The sequence below is a fragment of the Chlorocebus sabaeus genome, chromosome 24 (assembly GCF_047675955.1).
Source record: "Chlorocebus sabaeus isolate Y175 chromosome 24, mChlSab1.0.hap1, whole genome shotgun sequence".
Lineage (NCBI taxonomy): Eukaryota > Metazoa > Chordata > Mammalia > Primates > Cercopithecidae > Chlorocebus > Chlorocebus sabaeus.
Window position 1 is genome coordinate 55,162,479 of NC_132927.1, and position 23,826 is coordinate 55,186,304.

Consider the following 23,826-nt stretch of genomic DNA (forward strand, 5'->3'; position numbering starts at 1 on the left):
GCTTAGCATAAGCTATCTAGACCAACTGGTACAGTCTGATTCAAGGCCCAAGGCTTGCAAAAACACTCTTATTACTCAGAAATTTCATGAGCTCAATACACAGGAGCTGGTGAAGGGCCAGTCATGCAAATAGGCCTTTCTTGGGAATGCACAGTTTGAACCACTCAGATCTTTTGAGTTAACCCTTTCTTACACAATATGTGATCAAAATAGCAAAAAATCATAGATGAAGGAGAAAATGTCAAAGAATAACGTTCTCATTTTTCATAGGAAGAAGGCAGTTTTACTGGGTAAATTTGCAGGGGGGAGTTCAAATGATAACACCAGGCTGGGCATAGTGGCTCACACCTGTAATCCCAACACTTTGGGAGGCTGAGGAGGGTGGGTCACCTGAGAGTTCAGGAGCTCAAGACAAGCCTGGCCAACATGGGAAACCGCGTCTCTACTAAAAATACAAAAATTAGCCGGGTGTGGTGGCATGTGCCTGTAGTTCCAGCTACTCAGGAGGCTGAGGCTCGAGAATTGCTTGAACCTGGGATGCGAAAGTTGCAGTGAGCCAAGATTGCGCCACTGCACTCCCACCTGGGTAACAGAGCGACAGAGTGAGACTGTTTCAAAAAACAAAAAACAGAAACAAATAATAACGCCAATCTTTTTATGTGTTTAATAAGATCTTTTGTAAATTTTAGTGAGTTTTCTTGGAAGGTAGTACCTCATAAAAAAACAGTTGAAATTCGGAGTTTTTTCTTCTGCTAATTCGTGTACTATTAAAGTTTACTTTAATTAAAGTAGCACATATCGATTTTTCTCTAAAGAGTTTGTTTATTTATTCTTCTATTTGCATGTGTGTGTGTGTGTGTATATATATATATATGCATGCACTTAGAAAAGTACATAGAAATATGCCTCTCTACTGTTAATGATGGTGGCATGATTTGAAAAGCTTAATTTTTTTCTTTATGTATGTCTACATCTCTTATATTTTAAAATGATGAACATGTACTATTAAAAAAAATAAAATCTCTGGCTGGATGCAGTGACTCACATCTGTAATCCCAGCACTTTGGGAGGCCAAGGCGGGAGAATCACTTGAATCCAGGTGTTAGATAACAGCCTTGGCAACAAGGCGAAACCCTGTCTTTACAAAAACAAACCCAAAAGTAGCCAGGTATTGTGGTGCTCTTGTAGTCCTAGCTACTTGGGAGGCTGAGGTGAGAGAATTATTTGAGCCCAGGAATTCAAGGTTAAGTGAGCTATGATTGTGCCACTGCACTCCAGCCTGTGTAACAGAGCAAGATGCTGTCTCAAAAAAAGAAAAAAGTTCTTAATTTGATATTTGATTTTTCTTTGAAAAGGGAGGAGGATAATGAAAGACTGAGGAAATCATAACTCTCTGAGACAAGTTACAGACTGGGAAGAGTGGCTTTTATTTTGAAGGGAATTTAAGCATCTTATACATAAAAGAAACATACATAAAAAAAGTGAATACTATGATTTTCTTTCTCCCTGGATTACTTCTTTAACACAATAATTTTACAAAAAACTTTTTCCATTCTAATTGTTAACATATAGCTCAATTTTCCAGTGCCAATCCCTTCCTTTATTTGGAGGAGCCTCTGAATGCCAGTGGGGAGGTAGCTTTCCCCCTTACTGGTCAGAAGATGGAAATTTAGAGAGAAGTCATTGATTATGTGATTGAAAAGCAATCACACAATAAGTAAACTATCAGACAGTAAAGACAAAAATTGGTACTAAAATGTTTTAAAATGGCACAATGATTAAATAAAATTAATTACTTATAACCTCAAGAAATAGAAATGGGCTTACTATAACAAATACAGATATATACCATTTAGGGCTAAGAAAAATTTTATGAAGAAAGGTGTGTGAAATATTTTTAATAGTCAAAAATAGAGGAACTCTGGAATGGGTGGGAAAGGAGCTTAGCAGACCTTCTCTGTGAAACAGTCATTTAGCTGGTGAAAATTATTAAAACTCACACAAAAGAAGCTAAGACACACATTTAAAAAATTGTCATAAGGACACACAGCAAACGGAAAAACATTTATTCAAGACATCTATTAAATATCGATTAGAAATATGGGAGGTGTGGGGCCGGGCACGGTGGCTCAAGCCTGTAATCCCAGCACTTTGGGAGGCCGAGACGGGCGGATCACGAGGTCAGGAGATCAAGACCATCCTGGCTAACACGGTGAAACCCCATCTCTACTAAAAAATACAAAAAACTAGCCAGGCGAGGTGGTGGGCGCCTGTAGTCCCAGCTACTCGGGAGGCTGAGGCAGGAGAATGGTGTAAACCCGGGAGGCGGAGCTTGTGGTGAGCTGAGATCCGGCCACTGCACTCCAGCCTGGGCAATAGAGTGAGACTCCGTCTCAAAAAAAAAAAAAAAAAAAGAAAAAGAAATATGAGAGGTGTGACATTTAAACCGTAACCTGCTCCCATCCCCTACCTCACCCCTGCTTCTTGTTTTGGAAGCCAAAAGGACAAGAGCTTCCTTACCTGCCAGTTACCAGTCTAGGGCTACAGTTTAACCCCAGAAGGGGCAGGCTACTGGTGCCTCTCATTTTCCCCAGATCCATATTACAGAAGCAGTATTCTGGGTAGGCATAGCCAGGAACATTGGGGTCACTTCTTTTGTTCAGCCTCCGTTTATAGGGTATAAGCTCTATCCCAACTGTGGCAGACCAATATTAATGGGTGTCCAATTGCCTACCAATATTAATGGGTGTCCAATTGCCTCTTCCTCACCTTGCTCACAGAGCAGAGGTTCCATGCTGGGAAGGGCAAGCTGAAAAGGCCTGAGTCTACCATCTTTCCCAGCTGCCCACTTATACAATGGTAGTATCACCGAGGTGGAAGTGGGTTACTATTTGTTCAACCAACTGGGCTGTAATGGCACAGAAATTCTGCCCAGGGATAGATTCAGACTGTAACAATAAGAGTTTACACTTTGCCTGGAGTCACTGACTGTCTGAAACAGAAGTTAGAGAAGTTCATGGCTAAGGGTTTTCTTAAACAATGGAGATCTCGATGGCAAGGAGCTTATAGAAAGCAGGCAGCTCTATGATACCAGTAGCAATGAGCAAACTGGTAAAGTAGTCAGAAGTTTAGACAGAATCAGGGAATGAGAAAGTGCTGAAGAGCCCTCTGGGGATCACACTTATCCCTGAGGGTCTGGAAAGTTGTACGTATTTGCAAGGCTACACCATTCAGAGGTAATTAAAATAAGACACAGGGCAGATTTAAAAGCATTCTCAAGCCAGACACAGATGCATCATCCAGGAGGAAGAGTCTTATTGGTTCAGAAGGCTTAGACACCATCTCTCAACCAACACTGGCTGAACAATGAGCTACTCTTACCCAGGTGCTGTTCCTAGGAAAACAAACTTAAAAACAAAGTCATTCATTCTTGGTGGTCTGGAAGACAGTGTTTATTCTGAAGGCTGAAACTTCTCAAGAGTGATGAGAGGGTAATTTCTAAGCTAACAGTCCTTGGCTGAACATGAGGCAAGATCATAAACTTCCTCAAGGCAGCCTCTAAGTCACACATATCCAACAGACAAAGGGAAAAAATCTAACTGACCAAGGGTGCTTAAGTACAATATTTTATCAATAAGTTACTTATATTGATACAGGGGCAGTACTCACAGGAAGGCAAGCCAAAAGATAGGGGAACCTTTCTGTGGGGGGAGACCAGAGTCGTTTGCTGAGAAAATACAAGTCGCAGAATTATCTCTATCAAATCACTAAATAAATGAACATATGAACAAACAAACAATTAGGAAATAAACCTAGAGGTAACAGGGTTAGTGTCTAGACTTGTTGCCATATATTATCTAAAATGTCCAGCTTTCAACAAAAAATTATGAGAATGCAAATAAACAGGAAGTGTTACCCATACACAGAAATAAATGCAGGCAATAGAAACTGCCTTTGAGCAGGCTTATATATTGGACTTAATAGACAAAGAATACAAGTAACTATTATAAATATGTTCAAACAACTAAAGGAAATTATGCTTAAAGAATTAAAGGAAAATGAGAACAATTATTCATCAAGTAGATAATAAAATAATAAAAATTGTAATATATATTTTATATATATATATATTCATCTATCTATCTTCCAATAGAAATTTTAGAGTTGAAAAGCACAAAAACCTAAATGAAAAATTCACTAGAGGAGCTCAATGGTAGATTAGAGTTGGCATAAGATAGAATAATTGTATTAGTCTGTTCTCACACTGGTGATAAAGACATACCAGAGACTGGGTGATTTATAAAGAAAAAGAGGTTTAATGAACTCACAATTCCACGTGACTGGGATACCTCACAATCATGTTGGAAGGTGAAAGCTGCCTCTTACATGGTGGCAGACAAGAGAGAAAATGAGAGCCACGCAAAAGGGGTTTCCTCTTATAAAGGCATCAGATCTTGTGAGACTTATTCAGTATGATGAGTAGAGTAGGGAGGAAACTGCCCCCATGATTCAATTATCTCCCACCAGGTCCCTTCCACGAGATGTGGGAATTATGACAGCTACAATTCAAGATGAGATTTGAGTAGAAACACAGCTAAACCATATCATTCCACCCCAGTCCCTCCCAAATCTTATGTCCTCACATTTCAAAACCAATCATGCTTTCTCAACAGTCCCCCAAAGTCTTAACTTATTTCAGGATTAACTCAAAAGTCCACAGTCCAAAGTCTCATCTGAGCCAAGGCAAGTCTCTTCTGCCTATGAGCCTATAAAATCAAAAGCAAGTTAGTTACTTCCTAAATACAATCAGGGTACAGGCATTGGGTAAATATAGCCATTCCAAAGGGGAGAAATTGGCCATAACAAAGGGGCTACAGGCTCCATTCAAGTCCTAAATCCAGTAAGTCGGTCGTTAAACCTTAAAGTTCCAAAATGATCTCCTTTGACTCCATGTCTCACCTCCAGATAATGCCAATGCAAGAGGTGGGTTCCCATGGCCTTGGGCAGCTCCACCCCTGTGGCTTTTCAGGGTACAACTCCCCTCCTGGCTGCTTTCATGGGCTAGTTTTGAGTGTGTGTGGCTTTTCTCGGTGCACAGTGCAAGCTGTCGGTGGATTTACCATTCTGAGGTCTAGAGGACATGGCCTTCTTCTCACAGCTCCACTAGGCAGTGCCCCGGTGGGGACTCTGTGTGGGGACTCACACCCCACATTTCCCTTTGGCACTGCCCTAGCAGAGGCTATCCATGAGGGCTCTGCCCCTGGAGCCCATCTCTGCCTAGACATCCAGTCATTTCTATACATCCTCTGAAAAGGGGATGTGTAGAAAGGTGTATAAAAGGTGGAAAGAAAAATTAATGAAAATAAATGAACGAAGCCTTGAAGAAACATGGGCACCATTAAGTGTACCAACCTATGTCTAGTAGGACAACCAAAGAACAGGAGAGAGAGAAAGGGACTGAAAAAATATTAAAATAATTACGGGAGAAAACTTTTCAATTTTAATGAAAGACACTTATTTACACAGACAAGAAGCTCAGTGGATTCTGCATAAAATAAACACAAAAAGATCCACATCCAGACACATTACAATAAAAATGTTGAAAGCCAAAGATAAAGAGGAAACCTAGAAAGCAGCAAGAGGAAAAAAAATGACTCATCATTTACAAGGGCACCACAGTAAGATTAACAGAGTTGACATCTCTTCAGAAACACTGAGGCCAAAGGCAGTGGGGATGGCATTCAAAGGGCTGAAAGAAAAGTAGCTGTCTCCAGTCAAGAATTCTATATCCAGCAAAACTGTGCTTCAAAAATGAAGATAAAATTCACACAATCCTAGGTAAACAAAAACAGAAAATTCATTACTAGCACACTTACCGTACAAGAACTGCTAAAAGAACTTCAGGCTGAAAGTGACAGCAGACAGTAATTTGAATTTACATAAAAAAATAATAAAGGGCTCTGTAAAGGTAATTAGGTAGGTAATGACAAAACACAGTATAATTATACATTTTTTCTTATCTAATTATAAAAGCAATCACATAAACAGTATCTATAAAATAGTATTGTTATGCCTATAAGATATAGAATTATAATATATTTGACAATAAAACATGAATGAAGCTCTACTGGAAAAAGGAAGTGACAGAAGGTGGTAAGTAGAATACACAGGAAGAAATGAAGAGAGTCAAAGATGATAAATAATAAGCTTTATTTAAAAAGTATCTATGTATTTGAGCTCTCTTTTTCTTTTCTCTTAGCTTCTTAAAAGAGACATAAGTTGGCTGGGCAGAGTGGCTCATGCCTGTAATCCCAGCACTTTGGGAGGCCGAGGTGGGTGGATCTTGAACTCCTGGAGGTCAGGAGTTCGAGAGCAGCCTGGCCAACATGGCAAAACCCTGTCTCTACTAAAAATACAAAAATTTACTGGGCACGGTAGCTGGCACTTGTAATCCTAGCTACTCGGGAGGCTGAGGCAGGAGAATCTCGAACTAGGAAGGCAGAGGTTGCAGTGAGCTGATATCAAGCCACTGCACTATAGCCCAGACAACAAGAGTGAAACTCTGTCTCAAAAAAAGAAATAAGTTTTTATAAAGGAATTATGACAATGTATCATTTGGTTTGTAATATATATAGACACGTGAATAAGAGAACAAAAAGAGTGGAAGGGAAGAGAGCTATATCTATGAGTAAACTTTCTATGTCTTACTGGGATTGAATTAGTATAAAGATGAAGTAGATTCTGGTAAATTAACATGTATATCGTAAGCCCTAGAGCAACCAATAAGAAAATATCACAAAAACATAGTTAAAATTATTAAAAGAATTAAAATAGTATGCTTGGAAGTATTCACTTGAGACAAAAGGAGATAATAAAAGAGAAAAAGAGGAACAAGATAGAATAACTATTTAAGTACCATTAGGTAGGCATCCCATGATGTGGTCTCTCAATACTCAATAATCGGATTGATTTAAGATTGAATAACGTTTTCTTATTAGGCTCATTTCTTCCCTAAAATTAATATTCTATTCATGGCTCTCCTTGTGTTTAAAATTTTTTTAAAAATTAATATGAATCCATATAACATTTTGTTTCAATTGACTCCTATATTAAATTTACTGCTTCATCATTCTCCTCTTAAAGATATTACTTATAGAACACATTCACAGAAATGTACACAAAGATACACATTGAGATACGCACTTTATTTTGTATCATTAGTTGTTTAACTACATGCTCTCCTGATATTTATTCTTTGATGCTACCAATATTGATATAAGGATGTATTAATTTATATGTATGTTCTGGCCCTACACATATCTAGAGGAAAAAAGCAGCCATTGATTTTGAAATGTATTTCGGTGGGATGCATCAAAGCAACCATTTCATGGCTCACTTCATATCATAATATCTCTTAAAGAAGAGTGTGTTTGTATGTAGAAGTAGATGCATACTAATGATTAATGGTGCTCACAATTACACAGAGAGCATTGCATATTCATATAGAGCAATATGTTTAGAAATATTTATATGCTTATACAATTTTGTATATTTATAATATATGACTTTAATGAATGGCATGTTTGTATATGCATGCACATACACACACAAGAACTTCTATCATGAAGTGTTACGGATGTGCTTTGGTGCTTGGAAACATGGGTGTGCTCCAGGCATAGCACTATGACAACTTGGCAGGACTGTTAGGTATACAGCTGGGAGAATCAGACTGCCTGCATGCAACTCCCAGCTCTGCCATTTATTAGACATGTTACTTGATATCTAGAAAATGTTATAGTGCTTCATGGTGTTCTTGAAAATTAAATGACTTCTTAATGCATATAAAGTCCTAGAAAGCACCAGGCAAATAGTAAATGCTCAATTTTAGGTGTCATTATTGATCTTCTTTTGATTCTGCCCTTCCAGGAGATAAAAGATTTGTTTTGTTTTGTTTCACATCTGGATCATGTGTTAAATTTAGATTGCTTCCAACCTAAGAAGACGTCTTCATAACATGTCTTATTGTAATGCTGTTTGCAACTGTCACACTTTTATCTGTAATCCCTTTACAGTTTGCAAATTGTAATATACAGCTATTAGCATATTATGAGTTTTACCTGGGAGATGGCTGATTTTCAGGCATATCATAAGTGCATTTATATTACTTTTCATGGATCTTTTGTGTGGTATCTAAACAGGGTAAGGGTATGATAATAACACAGTATTTTTGGACCCTTCCATGTGGTCTGCCTGACTCTTGTTTCTCCCTGTTTCAATTCTTTCTAGATATGAGGGTAGGGGTGTTTTTCTCTTTTGTTCACTGTTATGTCTATCACCTAGAATTGTGCCTGGCAATCAGTAAGCACAGAAGTATATATTATTGTATCTCATAATCTAAAACCATTTACTTACTTTCCAGTAGATGCCCAAGTTCTTTGATTTTATTCTGGTCTCAAACTACCTTACATAATAACCATTTTAAAAAAATACATGTCTGATGCTGTATTAACCTGTTTTCACACTGCTGTCAAGAAATACTTGAGGCCGGGCACGTGGGCTCACGCCTGTAGTCCCAGCACTTTGGGAGGCCAAGCTGGGTGGATCAAGAGATCATGAGATTGAGGCCATCCTGGCTAACAAGGTGAAACCCCGTCTCTACTAAAAATAAAAAAATAAAAATTAGCTGGGCACCTGTAGTCCTAGCTACTTGGGAGGCTGAAGCAGGAGAATGGCATGAACCCGGGAGGCAGAGCTTGTAGTGAGCCGGGATCGCGCCACTGCACTCCAGCCTGGATGACAGAGCGAGACTCCATCTCAAAAAATGGAAAAGAAATATACGAGACTGGTAATTTATAAAGGAAAGAAGTGTAATTGACTCACAGTTCTGCAAGGCTTGGGAGGCCTCAGGAAACTTACAATTGTGATGGAAAGGGAAGCTGGCATCTTTTTCACAAGGCGGCAGGAGAGAAAAGAGCACGTGAAGGGAGGAACTGTCAAACACTTACAATACCATCAGATATTATGAGAACGCATGAGAACAACATGGGGGAAACCACCCCCATGATCCAATCATCTCCCACTAGGCCCCTCCTTCGACACATGGGGATTATGAAAATTACAATTTGAGATGAGATTTGGGTGGGGACACAGAGCCAAACTACATCAGATGCTTCTGTTAAATTGAATAGTTTGTCATAATCTGAGCATCCTCCTTCTTTCTTTCCTTTATGTCTGTAGAGATACTACCTGCTCTACCTGTTGAAAATGGTGCCATTGCTTCTTTCATTATAAGCCCTACTCATCCACCAAGACCAGCACAGACTCTATCCCATCTACGTTAATCGCCTTCCTCCTTCAGCTCCCTTCCTGTGAATGTTACTTGCTTTTTGTATTTATTTCCTGTGTCATTTAACCACTTGTATGTTCTAGTACAGTTGCTTGTGCATTCTATATCTGCCTTTGGAACAGGAACCTTGTCTGTTTCGCTATTGTATTCTCCATAGTGCCTGTAGGTAGCTAATATTTGACAAAAGCAAATATTTAATAAAGACCTACTCAGTGTTACTGAACCCAATGACCAGTTTGCTTCCTAGGAATATGAGTGATATTCTCTTCCTGTGTTTTCTAAAAAGATTTGCCTCTTGAATGTTTAAACAAATTCACATATCAAACATCATAGTATTTCATAATAGTCCCTGGACTTGGTATCAGATATACTGAGTCAAATCCAGGGAGGCTGTGTGACTTTAGGATGATAACATACCTCTTTAAGAGTCTTGGTTTTCTTGTCTGAAAGTAGGAATAATAGAATCACACTATAGCATTAATTGAGGTAACATATTGTTGGGGGAGGTCTGGAGGGGATCCTAACCAAAGTGCTTAGACTGAGGAAGGTATCAAATAAAAGTGAGTTTTCAGCCAGGCGTAGTGGCTCATGCCTGTAATCCCAGCACTTTGGGAGGCCAAGGTAGGTGGATTGTTTGAGGTCAGGAGTTCAAGACCAGCCTGGTCAACATGGCGAAACCCCATCTCTACAAAATATCCAAAAATCAGCTGGGCATGGTGGCATGTGCCTGTAATCCCAGCTACTCAGTAGGCTGAGGCAGGAGAATTGCTTGAACCAGGGAGGCAGAGGCTGCAGTGAGCCAAGATTGCACTGCTGCACTCCAGCCTAGTCAACAGAATAAGACTCTGTCTCAAAAAAATAAAAAAATAATAATTGAGTTTTCCTCTTTCCCTATTTGAATAAAATAAAATGAGTTTTTCAAGGGTGTCATTAGCTTTCTGTTATTGTTCTAGCTCTGCTTCTATCAGATATTCTTTGAATGGGCCAAACACTTACAATGGCTGGACACTGGGGATGTTATGATGCCAGATTATGCTGTTACTTTTTCCTTCCTTTAAAAGCTCTCTGGTAAATGTTGATTTGTCTGCTGTGGTGGTTATAAACTGCTGCTCTCCTCCTATTCTTCATGGAATAGAGGGATTCTAAGTTTTGCTTTATGTACTTGTGTTTTATCTATAGCATACAGAATTGCAAACAATACTATTAGTGGGGGCATTTTCACTTTTTCAAAATATCTTCATATCCATTATTTACTTTGGTATCCTTCACAAGTCTGTGAACCTGGTAGTGCAGGTACCAGTGTCATCATAATCCCCTTACAAATGAGGAAATAGAGCCTCAGAGTTTAAGTGATCTGCCCAGGGTCACATAGATAAAAAGGGGGCAACAACAAAGGTTAATCAAACACAAGTCACTAGGCTACAAATCTGGCACCCTCTCTACTCTACTTAGCCTGAAAGCAAAGGGGTATTTGGCAACTGTAACATCCGTCATCCTAACGATCTTCTCCATTCTTCTTTGGCAGAGGCATCCATCCTGAGTTATGATGGTAGCATGTACATGAAGATCATCATGCCCATGGTCATGCATACTGAGGCAGAGGATGTGTCCTTCCGCTTCATGTCCCAGCGAGCTTATGGGCTGCTGGTGGCTACGACCTCCAGGGACTCTGCCGACACCCTGCGTCTGGAGCTGGATGGGGGGCGTGTCAAGCTCATGGTTAACTTAGGTATCGTATGAAGTACCCTCTGCCACTCCGTTTGGGCTTGTCTTCCCTTTCTTTTCTGATTTTCATTGGTTTGATTGAATTCTTTGTTTGTTTCTTGAAAGTTAGCTGCTCACCTCTTGTTTAATAGACCAAGGATAAACCCAACAGCAACAAACACCTCCTTGTTTCTGCATGAGGTTTTGATGTCAATTTCTGGTTTCTGACAGTGGTGATTTCTTTACTAGATTATTTGTTTTCTAAGTTTCCTTTCTTGGTTTTTTGGAATCGTTTAGCTTTGTGTAAAACACGCTACTTTGGTCCATCTTTTGATCAATCATATTCCCATAAGTCCAACTCCTCCGTCACCACTCAAAACAGTCAAAGCTCAGGACAGGGACAGGGCAGGAAGTGGAGGCAAAATGTGGATGGTGGGGTTGTAGGAAATTAAACTATGTGGGTAGGGTGAGAAGTACATTGTTTCTAGCTCCACAGTTACTATGCAAATGGAGAATTCTGGTGGCCTTGATGACACTGATATCTCCTTTGACTTTCTCCTAGAGGGAGGACAAATAGATTGTTGTTCCCTTGGAAAATAATGCCCTAAGTTGAGAGTCTGTGACACGTGGAAGGAAAATGTGACTCCTGATACCTATACCAATTTTTCTTCTTGAGATTCTTAACCATCACTCAGCATCCCCTTGTGCAAAGATTGTTACCTCATACTGTCACTCACTAATAACTCTCTTCTCCTCATATAACACATATCTATTTTACCTCAGAGTTGAAAAATTGTGACTTCAGAGTTGTAGCTTTATCAGAATAGGATTTTCTCTTTCGTTGTAATTACCTATAACAAAATCTTTGGAAATTTTCCTTTTTATGGCCTCATATTCTCTTCTGCTATTGACCTTTACTGAATTCTAATTGATATTCTGTAGAGATTGGGGTCCTCTTGGTTTTTGGCAAGAAAAAAAAACCTCTCCATTTCTGCTGTTTCTAATCAGCAGAAAGTCAATACCCAGCATTGATAAGATTAGTGAGATAGCTGGGTCCAAACTTTCTAAGTTAGTGAATTTATTTGGGTATGTAGAATATGTTTGGATATAGTGATACCTTATAAAGATTTCAGTGAAATGGTTTGTCAGAGCCATGAAGAAAAAATGATGAACAATTGTACCAGATGTGAGATCATATGTAGGCATAGATGTCCTGGTGGGAAGGTGGGGTTTTTGAATCCATTCCAATCTTATCTACTGTCAGGTTAACTGGACATACTTGGAAAATGCCTACACCATAAACCTAAAATCTCTGGGACACAAAGGACTGTTTTGAGCAGTGACTTCTTTAGTTACGCCTTTTTTTTCCTTCTAGTTTGCAGTGTTTACAATACTGTGCCCTTTTTCTTGTCCAATTTCATTTGACTTCAGTTGTCAGTGTGTCTGTTGGTTTTTCTTTTGTTTGTGTATGTGTGTGTTTGGTCGTTTTAGGTTATATTTTTTTCTTTTGCTGGATCTTTTTGTGTGCGTGTGTTCCTGAGTTTCCAATCCTCCCTGCCATCAACCATGGTAAATCAAAAGATGGTATTCAACCCTTCAAAGGCCCAAAGCCTGCGGCCCGCATAGCAAACAGCCTTGAGAACAGAGTGTACTGAGCAGCCTACAGAGACTGGCATACCCCTGACCCTACTACCTTCCATCCCTGCAACATCCTCCCCACCTTAAATCAATGTAAGAGTGTGTTACCTAAAACCAACAGCCAGCAGCTGACTATCTCCTTCTCAGAAAAAACAACAGAAGAAATTCAAAAAAAAACAGAACCAAATACCACCCCCTAACTAGCTCACTGAAAAAGATGATGAAGACAATTTTTATCTTTGGATCTATTTCAAAGTCAGAGAGAGACAAACATATGAGAATGATTCAGCCCCACGGGATCCTGAGGGAGTGCACACTGTGTCATTCAACACACATTTCTTCCCCGTTAGATGTTGTTTAGTTGAGATTAGAGTGTCAACTTTGACAGCTCTCACATCTTAGAAGGAAAAACTGGGGTCAGTGGGGGTAGAAATAAAAGGGTATGAGAAATAAGGAAATAACTGTACAGATTCTCATCCTCTCTCACACACACACATACGCCTTGAGTTAGTCATAGATCCCATATGCATTCCTAGAAGCATTATTTTTGTATTTTAAACTCTAGCCAAAATCTGGGAGATGTGCTTTTCCAATAGACTTTGCTTTTTTGTTGTTGTTGTTGTTGCAATTTCAATCTAGCTCCTGCTGAGTTGAACCGTCTCAGGCAAAAGAGAAGTAGCCCCTCTGTAGAGAGTATTGTGCTTGTCCAGAAGCCATAGTTAATTTTTCTACCCCAAAGGATATGGTTCACCATAATTACTGGTTTGAATTTATTTGACTTTCTTTCCAACCTGACATGGAAAACTGAACTTAAACTCTTACGCTTGTGTAGATGCAGCTCTTCCTACCTATGCCTTGTTGAAAGGTTTTCCTTCTGTCCCCTCCCCAGAACATACCCCTTTGTAAATATCTTCTTTTCTTTGTCATGAATTTATATTTCCTTTTTCTCAGTTATAGAAGAAAATGTCTCCAAGTAGAGTTTGCCTTCACATGCATTCCACCAAAACTAAAGTCAGATGATCACTCAAGTACCACTAAAACTAAAGTCAGATGATAACTCAAGTAGAGTTTGCCTTCGCATGCATTCCACCAAAACTAATTTCAGATGATCTCTGTGCTCCTTCACTCTATTCAAGTTGTGTCTTTTTTCTAGCCCATGCACTGCACTAATAATATTTTAGTTTATTTCAAATTGATCACACATATGCACTCATGATGTAAAAGCCTAGTATATATTTCCCTGATGTAACATATCTTCCAAATGTCAAGGAGACTATGGTTTTCCAATGGCTTTGTCTTCTGCAGGCAGCCATATGTGGTACTAATGGGTAGGAGAAATATGCTATAACTCAGCACAACTTTTAAAAAGTTGAGAGGTTGACTACTGATCAACCATATTTTGATCCTTCAGAATTATAAGCTATAACATTTTATTATTACAGCATATTTAAAGATTTTAAAGACCTTGTCTTATTTTAATCTCATGATCTCATGAGATTAATGATAATCTCATGATAATTTTGTGAGATAAATCAAGCAAGTGTTTTTATGCTTGCTTTTACAGATGTGCAGCGCAGAGAGAAATATATGACTTTTCAAAGCTTACATAAAAAGTTGGAGGCAGAGCTGGAACCAGAACCCATGTCTCTAAACTGCTAGATCAGCCTGGGTTATTTGTTCCCTCCACAGATCAGCACTATGGGTCAATGATGTGTCAGTCTTAATGGCTTCCAATTGTTTTCACGATGGTCACCTTTGAAACACACACAGAAAGAATCTCCATTTTCCTCAGTGCCCAGTTTGAATTGAGCTGCACTAGAGAAAAGACAGTTGATATGGACAAAGCCTTTAAAAGATCCTTAGCAGAGTGCCAGGAGCCCTTCTTCAATGGCAGACTCTGAGGGAGTGGCATACAGTTTGGTTAATTGCATTTGAATTCTCCAGATGTTCCCTCTCTGGAAATGTGGACTTGCTACTACTGTTTACCATATACATTATTGAAGACACACAGCTCTTAGAAACATTTACCTCTTCCATGCTCCACCCAAAGGTCAACAATGAGATAAACTTTCTTGGCCAGGCACCTTAATCTGTTATTACAGGCACTTTCGCCTGTAATCCCAGCACTTTGGGAGGCCGAGGCAGCGGATCATGAGGTCAGGAGGCCAGCCTGGCCAACATGGTGAAACCTCATCTCTACTAAAATACAAAAATTACCCAGGCGTGGTGGTGCACACCTGTGATCCCAGCTACTCGGGAGGCTGAGGCAGGAGAATCGCTTGAACACAGGAGGTGGAGGTTGCAGTGAGCCGAGATCTCACCATTGCACTCCAGCCTGGGCAATAGAGTGAGATTCTGTCTCAAAAAAAAAAAAAAAGAAAGAAAGAAAAACTTTCTATCATTTACCGTAATTAAAAAAAAATTAAAACAGGCCGCATACAAATATGAACACACACACATCAAAAGATATGCCAAGACTTAGGTGGACTTTTTTCAAGCAAAAAGTCTGGCTGCTACCAAAAGTAGATTTAAAGGAAATTGCCCTCCCAACTCAGTTATTTGACTCATGTTTTTTATTAAAACAAAAAAACCCACATATATAAATGTGTATGTGTGTGTGTGTCTATATACACACGTACACACACACACACATATATATACACACAAACACATACATATACACATACACATACACATACACATTCAGTAACAAGAACACCCCCTCAGAGCCTATGAAGAAGGCTCTGGGATAGATTTTCCTTCTCAAACCACTTATTCTTCAGGTAAAATAACAAAGTAATTCTTCACATATTGATGTGAAGTAAACAAACTGTCTGCCTTCTTGAAAGCGCCAAGCCCTCACATTGGTTTAAAGACCCCATCCACTTTACATGAAATCATTTGGGTGACCCAGAAAGATGAGCCCAAGCCAGCACCTCTCAGTAGGCCAGCTTCTCATCTAATAGTAAAATCCTCAGCTACACAGAAGCCGAAGACAAAACCCACTTGTTGTTTACAGTCCTTGGGATTGTTGTTTTAGGCTCACTCTTCCTCTCTCATAAGCATGTCTGTACATCAGTTTCCTCTCTCTCTTTAATATGTCAGGAAGGGACATTTCTCCATCTTTGGGTGATGGTAGGTGCAGTCAGTAGCTGAAGCCATCACCTCTTCCTCCCTCCCTGCCCTCCCTCCTTCCAGTCCTCACCAGGGGCATGGCCTCCTCTGTCTGGTGATCGTACCGGTTGCTCCAGGGCTGTTTGCTCCCACTTTTCTGTTGCGGTTGACGACACATGACAAACCTAACCGCACGAAACCAAACCCAGATTTTTCTCAAGAGATGTTCTTCTCGGGAACAAATAAGCGTTCTGCCTCCTTCCTCAGGATAACTGGGTGCTATAAATCACTCCTCTCCAGATTTCACTTAGCTTCATTCTCCCCTTTATTCTTGCTCCTTTAAAATGATTCACTTTGGGGAATTCAAATGGTGGCATCATCCTTCACAAGTCCTCTAAAAACTATTGGATTTTTAGAGGAAGAAGAGTACTTTGTGACTATATTTTCCCCTCTACCTTTCTTCCTTTAAAAAAAACAACAACAACATCATTTTACTTCTACCTTTTAGGGTACAACAGTAAACAAATCCTTATTGGAATTTTCACCATGGTAAACCAACCTTAGGCTGAACTGGGCAGCTTGGTAACAACTAACCTGAGACCTTTCTCCGACCTTTTCTGCCCAGTCCCCTATTACTGCCCACTGATTCTACTCAAGGACTTCTATGTTGTGTGTCCATGACTCCCAAGCAGAGATTAATACAGTGATAGATATGCTGATCTCTGGCACAGAATTCCTTGTCTGATTACTGGCTCTGGCCAGTTGGTCACTCTTTTCTTCCCTCCCTTTCCCATTTAAAAAAGTGAAACCAAAACCAAAAAATTTTCTCTCCTCAAGATGCAGAATCACAGAGTGAAATACTCAAGATGTCAAAGGTGCCGAGACCTCCTCCACACGTGCCTGTCTTGCCTTCTCCTTGAATGCTGAGGGCACTTGATTCAGTCTGAGCATTCAGGCAGGAAGACAGAGATGGGCTGCGCGAGGGGGTTGATCTGGGAGCCTTTGAATCACTAGCAATCAGATAACCCAATTCACTGTGATAACATCATACAACTCCTTTGACCCTACACCCGACCCCACCTCTCTAAAATCTGGGATGGGTGTTTGTGCGGTTAGCTGTTTGCAAGTGGCCATTTTATGACAGGAAATGACCAGGTGGTGTTAACCCTTTCCTTACCTCTAAGGAAGACGGCAAGTCTGCCTATGCAAATTTCTATAGCATTTGGGGCCCAACCTAAGGAGAGGGTGGAGGGAGTTTGTTTTTAGAAAAAGAGAAAGGGTTAAATACTTCACTGAGAAACTTCATGGGCAGAGTTTTAAAATGATACAGTGAGTCAGACTGGTGATATATCTTTGGAATACTAATACAAAAATTGTGATAATGCTACTTTAAAAATGAATTTTAAGAAAATAAATTATAGGGGAAAATAGAATATAACCTGCATTTGGTGGGGGAATTATTGCCTAATTTTCCAAGTTTAACAAAATTAATATTTCGAAGTCCAGGTTTGAAATCCTTTATATAAATGAATAGCTTTTTTTTGGGAAAAAAAAAAAAAAAAGAAAACATGCTTGGTGTCTACTGTGGATATATATGTATACCAGTATATATCTCTATACATATGTGTATATATATGTGTGTGTGTGTATATATATATGTATCCAACTTTACTAATATACTGTACATATACACCCACCCTTAAACTTGTACATACTGTATATATATAAAATGGCCACATTTCTTACGTGTGTCTGTCCCCGGAAGGGTGGACTGATTGTTTTTGGATGTCTGCAGCTGTTACCTTGAAGGATGCAATTTCATCTTTCATTTATTTTTCCCCATCTAGACTGTATCAGGATAAACTGTAACTCCAGTAAGTTTTCCCTCAAGTTTCATTTTGTTCTTAAAAAAAAAAAAAATGACTTTATTTTGTTTACTGTTTTATGAGCTGTTTTTTATTTGAATTATTTTTTCTTTTAACAATGGAGTTGGGGGGATCTAGGGCTAAGAAAATGGGGGGCTGGGTGAGGGTGAAGGGCTGAGTATGGTTTGGGGTGTGGTTTCTGAAGTGAGGGCGGGTCCTCTCTTTTTTCCTTGCATTTGCTCTATATGAAGAAAAGAAGGCAAGGGTACATGAATAATGAAATAATGAAAAATCAAGTTGAAATGATGATTTACTGTTTTCGGGAGGTAACTCTGAGAGTGAACAAAAAGCTTTAGGGCAACCAGTATGCACTTCTCCACTACCAAACACTTTAGAAAATAAAAGCACGGTTCTTGACCCACAGGTGGCTACCAACTCTGACATTTCTTTCCTGGTATTTATCACTGTTGGGAACTTCTAGCAGGGTGGGCAGATCACTGCTATTTGTGACAAGGCAACGCTTTAACCAAAGACAAGACACACTCTGTCTCTGCAAAAGGAAGAATTGCAGTATTATTTTCACCTTATGCCATTCAGATACCCTAGTTCTTAAACAAGGGTCCTAACAAGGCACAGGATGAAAACTACTCACGTATTTCTTCCTCTTCCTTAGAAGTAAACATTAACTCAAGTCAACAAAGAAGGGGAATATGAAGATAAATAGGAAGAACAGGCACAAGAGAAAGAATAGGCCTAGGTGATGAAAGGAAAAAAAGAAGAAATATACTTTGAGTACTATAGCATATTATATTAAGCTTATTAATACTACTTTAACAAGCAATCCCAACATTATAATGGCTCAACAAAAGAAAGGTTTATTTCTTGTTCAGTCCAAGTCCAGTGCTAATTGGGCCGTTTTCCCAGACAGCTCTCTTCAAAGAGGTAATTCAGGGATCTAGGATCCTTCCATGAGATGGATCCACCACCTTGGAGTTCTTTACTTCTGGCTGTATCCATAGGGAAGAGAGAGAGAGAGAGACCTTGGGTGGTTGTGCAGTAGGCTTTATTGCCTTGCCTGGAAGTAACAAACGTCACTTCTATCTATATTTTGTTTGCTAGACATGACTCCATCCTACATGCAAAGGAAGCTGGGAAATGTAGTTGGCTAGTGCACCCAGAAGAAGAAACACTGGATTAGTTGAATATCTAGCACATGTCATTCTCCATAGTATCTCATCATTTTTTAAATTCTTTCCTCAATAGGGTCTTTCTATAGGAACAAAAAGGAGAAATCCAACTTTTATTGATTCCATCCTAGGAAGTCTTTTATAGGTGATAAACTTCTTTCTTGGTGGAAGATATAGGCATGACAAACTAATACAGCCCAATTCTACTTTTTGGGGGGCAAATGTTCCATCTAAGTTAACACAAAAAGAAGAAATTTAAAATATCGACAGAAGCAACTGCTTACTAAATAGAGTGCGTTTCCTTGTCTTGGCATCTCTTACAGTTATTTTAAGCAATGCCCTATTTTCTGTGTTTAAATATTTCTAATTAGCCAGAAATTTGCCTGATATTTAGATCATTAAGAGCCTAATTGAAACATCCTTTCTCTCCAAAGCCTGGAGTTTTCAGTTCCTGTTTTTTTGGTTTGTTTGTTTTTTTTTAAAGCAATTTTATTGAGATATAATTTTCATACCACTACATTTACCCATCATAAACCTACAGTTCAAAGACTATCATTAAACTTGTAAAGTTGTCCAAACATCACCACAATCACATTTTAGAATATTTCCATCATCCCTAAGATTTCCTTTCTGCTCATTTGTAGCTAATCCCTCCTCCTACCCATGGTCCTAGGTAACTATTGGTGTGCTCTGTTCCAATAAATGTGCCTTTTTTGGACATTTCATGTCAATGGAATTAGATAAATTATTATATAGTCATTTGTGTCTTCTTTAAAAATTTTTAATAGCATTTCTGTGGAAATATTTTCTCTTTTCCTTTTGCATTGGTTTTCAGAAGCAAATAAGGTAGAAACTCAGCATGAAGGTGGAAAGCCTTGTATCCAAAGCTACATCTAGCATCTTCTAGCTTCAGAGTCTTATTTGGAGAACAGGGAACTGAGGCAGTTATTTAATCAGGATGTCAGGATTTGCTTTTGATGCTCTATCCACACTTTCTCAGGAAGTCAATCCCATATATTTCACATGATCAGCCACGGAAAGTCATCATAAGACAACAACAGGATATCTCTGTTGGGAAGACAGTGACACAGACGACAGCAGGTTTTCTTAATCTGATAAAATATTTTCTGTATACATCCACCAAAAACAGCATTGAGAGGAAAATATGTCAGCAAAGTTATATTCCCAGCTTTGATCACAAAGTATAGAAAGAATATAACTGATTTCAATTCAATACTTACATAAACAATCAAGATTAGATTTTGGAAATTATTTTTGAGATTTTCACAATAAACCTTTAATGTACTAAGAACGTTAATTTTGTTGGAAATTTAATATCAGAGAAATAATACAGTGCTCACTGGTTAAGCAGTGTTTGACTGGAAAAAACAAATGCACGTGGGTCTTTTAAACTAATCTAACACCTTTAGAGCTAAACAATGTAACCATGTATCTAGGGTTAGGTAGAGTCACAAAGTAAATATAGTACATTTTTTTCTGAAGCTAATTTTAATTGTTAATATGGAGTAAAAGTTTATATTGAAACCAAACTGATATATTATGCAGAAGAATACAAATAAGCATAAATCTTTAAGAAAAAAAAATAAGAATTCAAAGACATTTCATTTTTTTTTTTTTTGTGAATCTTCTCCATTTCATCCCTGGTGTTATTAGCATTTGATTGGAAAAGTTTGAGAAGACTATGCAATTAAATTTGGAGAGAAAGGGTATATGTGATTCAAATTTCTAAGCTCTTCGTCTTATTGACTCCGTGCCAGATTTCATAGCTTGACCTGTTACAGAATCTCAAGTTGTCTCTGTGATAGGTGTGCAGGTCCGTACTCTTATCTGATTTTCAACCGTGAGAGTATTTGCACCCTGGGTTTGAGAGGGAGGAGGCTTTCCCTCAGCCTTACCTCTTGCTGTTATTTCAATAGAAGTCGTAGGGTACCTTGCTTAATTTTCAAAACAGAACTTTTTTTTTTCCCCCTTGAAGGGAAATACTGAATTAAATTTGAATCAAGGTGGATTATAAGTTTGTAAACTTTTCCAGTCATTCTTTTTTAGAATGCCTGTCCTCTGAAAAGTCACTTTGGTAAAATACTGAATGACATCGGCTCTTTTTTTTTCTGTTCATCTGCCATAAAATGTTGTTTGTTCTGAGAAATGGCTATTTCCAAGGCATTCTGTGATACTCTTTAATGGAGACAAGAGCATGAAAAAGAAGGATGATCTTCCAGTATCAAGAGAAAACAATGGGCCGTGAGAGAGAACAGTGATCTTGAGGAAAAGAAAAAAAAAAAGCAGTTTTCTTCTAGCCTTCTTCCTTTTGACTTCGCTTCCTGGCCCTTTGGTCAGAGACTATGCCCCAGTTCCATGCCAAGTATTTCCTACCAAGAAGCAAAAACAATTTTCTAATCAGCTGTTCTTTCTCCCTTTCTTAACTTCTCTTTTTTTAATACTTTGTCTTTCCTCATATCTATGATATATTCATTATTATTCATTACAAATCCTACTACCCCTGCTTTCCAAATCCTCCAAGAATACCACACCATAAATGCCTCTCTAGTTACTATCAATAAACATATATTAGAGAATGTGCAAATCAAGGTCTTTGGATGAATCAAGTTCATTGCTGAATTTTATTCATCTAGCAGGAATGTATTTAAAGACACTTAATAAATATAGTTCTAGCTTAGAATTTATTTTTAAATTGCAAAAGAACAACAGAGTTGGCAGCCATCATGGTGAATTGAACTCCAGGGTGACCTGGAACACTACTAAAGAAAACAGGGCTGGCTGGGTATGGGGGCTCACGCCTGTAATCCCAGCACTTTAGGAGGCCGAGGCAGGTGGATTATGAGGTCAAGAGATCGAGACCATCCTGGCCAACATGGTGAAACCCTATCTCTATTAAAAATACGAAAATTAGCCGGGTGTGGTGGTGCACACCTGTAGTCCCAGCTACTCGGGAGGCCGAGGCAGGAGAATTGCTTGAACCAGGGAGGCAGAGGTTGCAGTGTGCCGAGATTGCACCACTGCACTCCAGCCTGGCGACCGAGCGAGACTCCATCTCAAAAAAAACAAAAACAAAAACAGAAAGAACCAGGGCTGTTTTCTGGGGAATTTCTGGAGGAACTGACCCGTTCCTATGGCTCTAGTTCTATAAGGCTGGCGGTAACCTAAGAGACATGCAGTTCTGAAAACAGGTATGAACTGCTCATTGGTGTTATGAGTGCACAAGTGAAAGTATGGAAAATGACTTTTTGTCTTTGACCTTGTCTGATTGTGCCTCTGCCCTGTGCTTTCCTAGTCACTAATTTATTCTATCCCTTTCAAGCCATGTGCAGTATGAATGAATATAGAGAACTAATAATAATTAAATATATGTATAGCTTGAATGAATATAGTAAACACATATTAATGAATTTCAACTTTTTCTTTCTTTTTCTATCTCTCGTTCCTCTCAAACACTAATTCTTCTGTGTTGTGGCTATCTTCATTATCTTTCTAAAATGGAGTGTATATGTGGCATGGGAATTGTGAGTTTGTGTATATGCCTGATTATTTAGGTATACATAACAATGCCTCTCTCACTAATTACTTTGAACCTGAAGACTCCCTAATTTATCTGTGACAAGGTTTATTTTTTCTTCTTAGACACAGAGGAGAAAGGAAATAGACTGCTGTACAAAAATATATTGATCTTAAGACACTCAAGTGCCACAATAGGTTATCTGTGTTAGAGAATAGCTTTGATTATCTTGTCTATTCCCTATATATGCTGATATCTTTGATTCATCATAGAGGTGCACAGTAATCTCAGAGATGTATGAAAATAATATCACAAAGATATGATATCTGAAAATTTTATCTCCCAGTGCTACTGGTGTTTGAGTGTTTCTCCTCTTGGACTTGCTTGGATAATTTTTTTTTTTTTTTTTTTTTTTCCGCCTTTTCCCGTAGCTTCTCTAGCTTGAGTTTCTAAGCAGACTCCATTTCCAGTGCTTTGGAAAAGTCAACAGTATGTGGGTGGTTATTGCTTAATTTAGGCATAGTTTAGTGAGCTGCAGTTTGTTATACTGGACTTTATGGTTTTCTTCTCTTTGTTTTACTCTGTCTTTCCTCTCCATGGTACCAGAATATGTTATTTCATCTTTAGGAATGGTTTATCTGAGAATCTCAGAGCTGAATTGTTTAGCTCATTCCTTTAACTCAGAAACTCTTTCCTCAGACCAGTAAGGAGGGCTGACTTCTTCACTATGAAAAGCCATTCTCAAAGGAAATTGCAGAACCCTCTTTGGTATCCCATTTTAAAAGTCAAGTAATCATTACTGTCAGCTGTTTACCTGGAGATGCCACTTATTAGAATCTTAGCAAAGATAGAAAAGCAAGAGCCTATGTATAATAAAGTATTCTCTGTCAACCTATAAGCAAGCTATAAGCATTACACTTGAGAGTTTCTATCTTCATAATGCATATTTTTGCCTCTTTTGGTATGTTTTATATTTCTTGTAACACATAGAACACTTCAAGTGTAAGAATATTTATAGTATCAATAACAGCCAGATTTTAGTATGATAGTGGGATGCTTCCTAAAGAGATAACATGAAACACTTCTTAATAAATATTAATTCAGATTAGTTTTATTTTAAAATAGTTAATAAGATTATACATGGAACAAAAGGCAAAGTAGTAAAAAATTCTTCCCACTCATCATAGTCCTCAGACTCCTTTTCCCAAAGGCAACCAAATTTATCAGGGATTTTTGTATCTTCTTTCAGGAATAGCCTATGAGTGAGTATACAACATATAATTATATCTACATTCTTCTCCTTGACACAAATACCAACATATTTTTCCACATCTTACTTATTTTTCCACTTAAAATGTCTTAGAGAATATTCCATGTAAGAATATACAGGTTTGTTTTATTCCTTCTAATGGCCACATAACATTTCATTTTAGGGGA

At 38.6% G+C, this 23,826-nt stretch overlaps 1 protein-coding gene across 16 annotated transcripts in view; it reads left to right on the top strand.

The window, feature by feature from the left end:
• NRXN3 (neurexin 3) overlaps window positions 1-23,826 on the top strand; it is a 1,700,445-nt gene that overhangs the window by 644,824 nt on the left and 1,031,795 nt on the right. For 10 of the 16 annotated variants that reach the window (XR_012091017.1, XM_073011214.1, XM_073011205.1 and 7 more), the window contains 2 exons: window positions 10,872-11,075; window positions 17,650-17,676. Coding sequence is in view for 15 of the 16 variants with exons in the window: in XM_073011214.1 (XP_072867315.1) it covers window positions 10,872-11,075; window positions 17,650-17,676 (231 nt within the window). In the remaining variant the exon portion in view is untranslated. The remainder of the gene's footprint in view (window positions 1-10,871; window positions 11,076-17,649; window positions 17,677-23,826) is intronic. The other 6 variants (XM_073011222.1, XM_073011221.1, XM_073011207.1 and 3 more) reach the window with 1 other exon arrangement.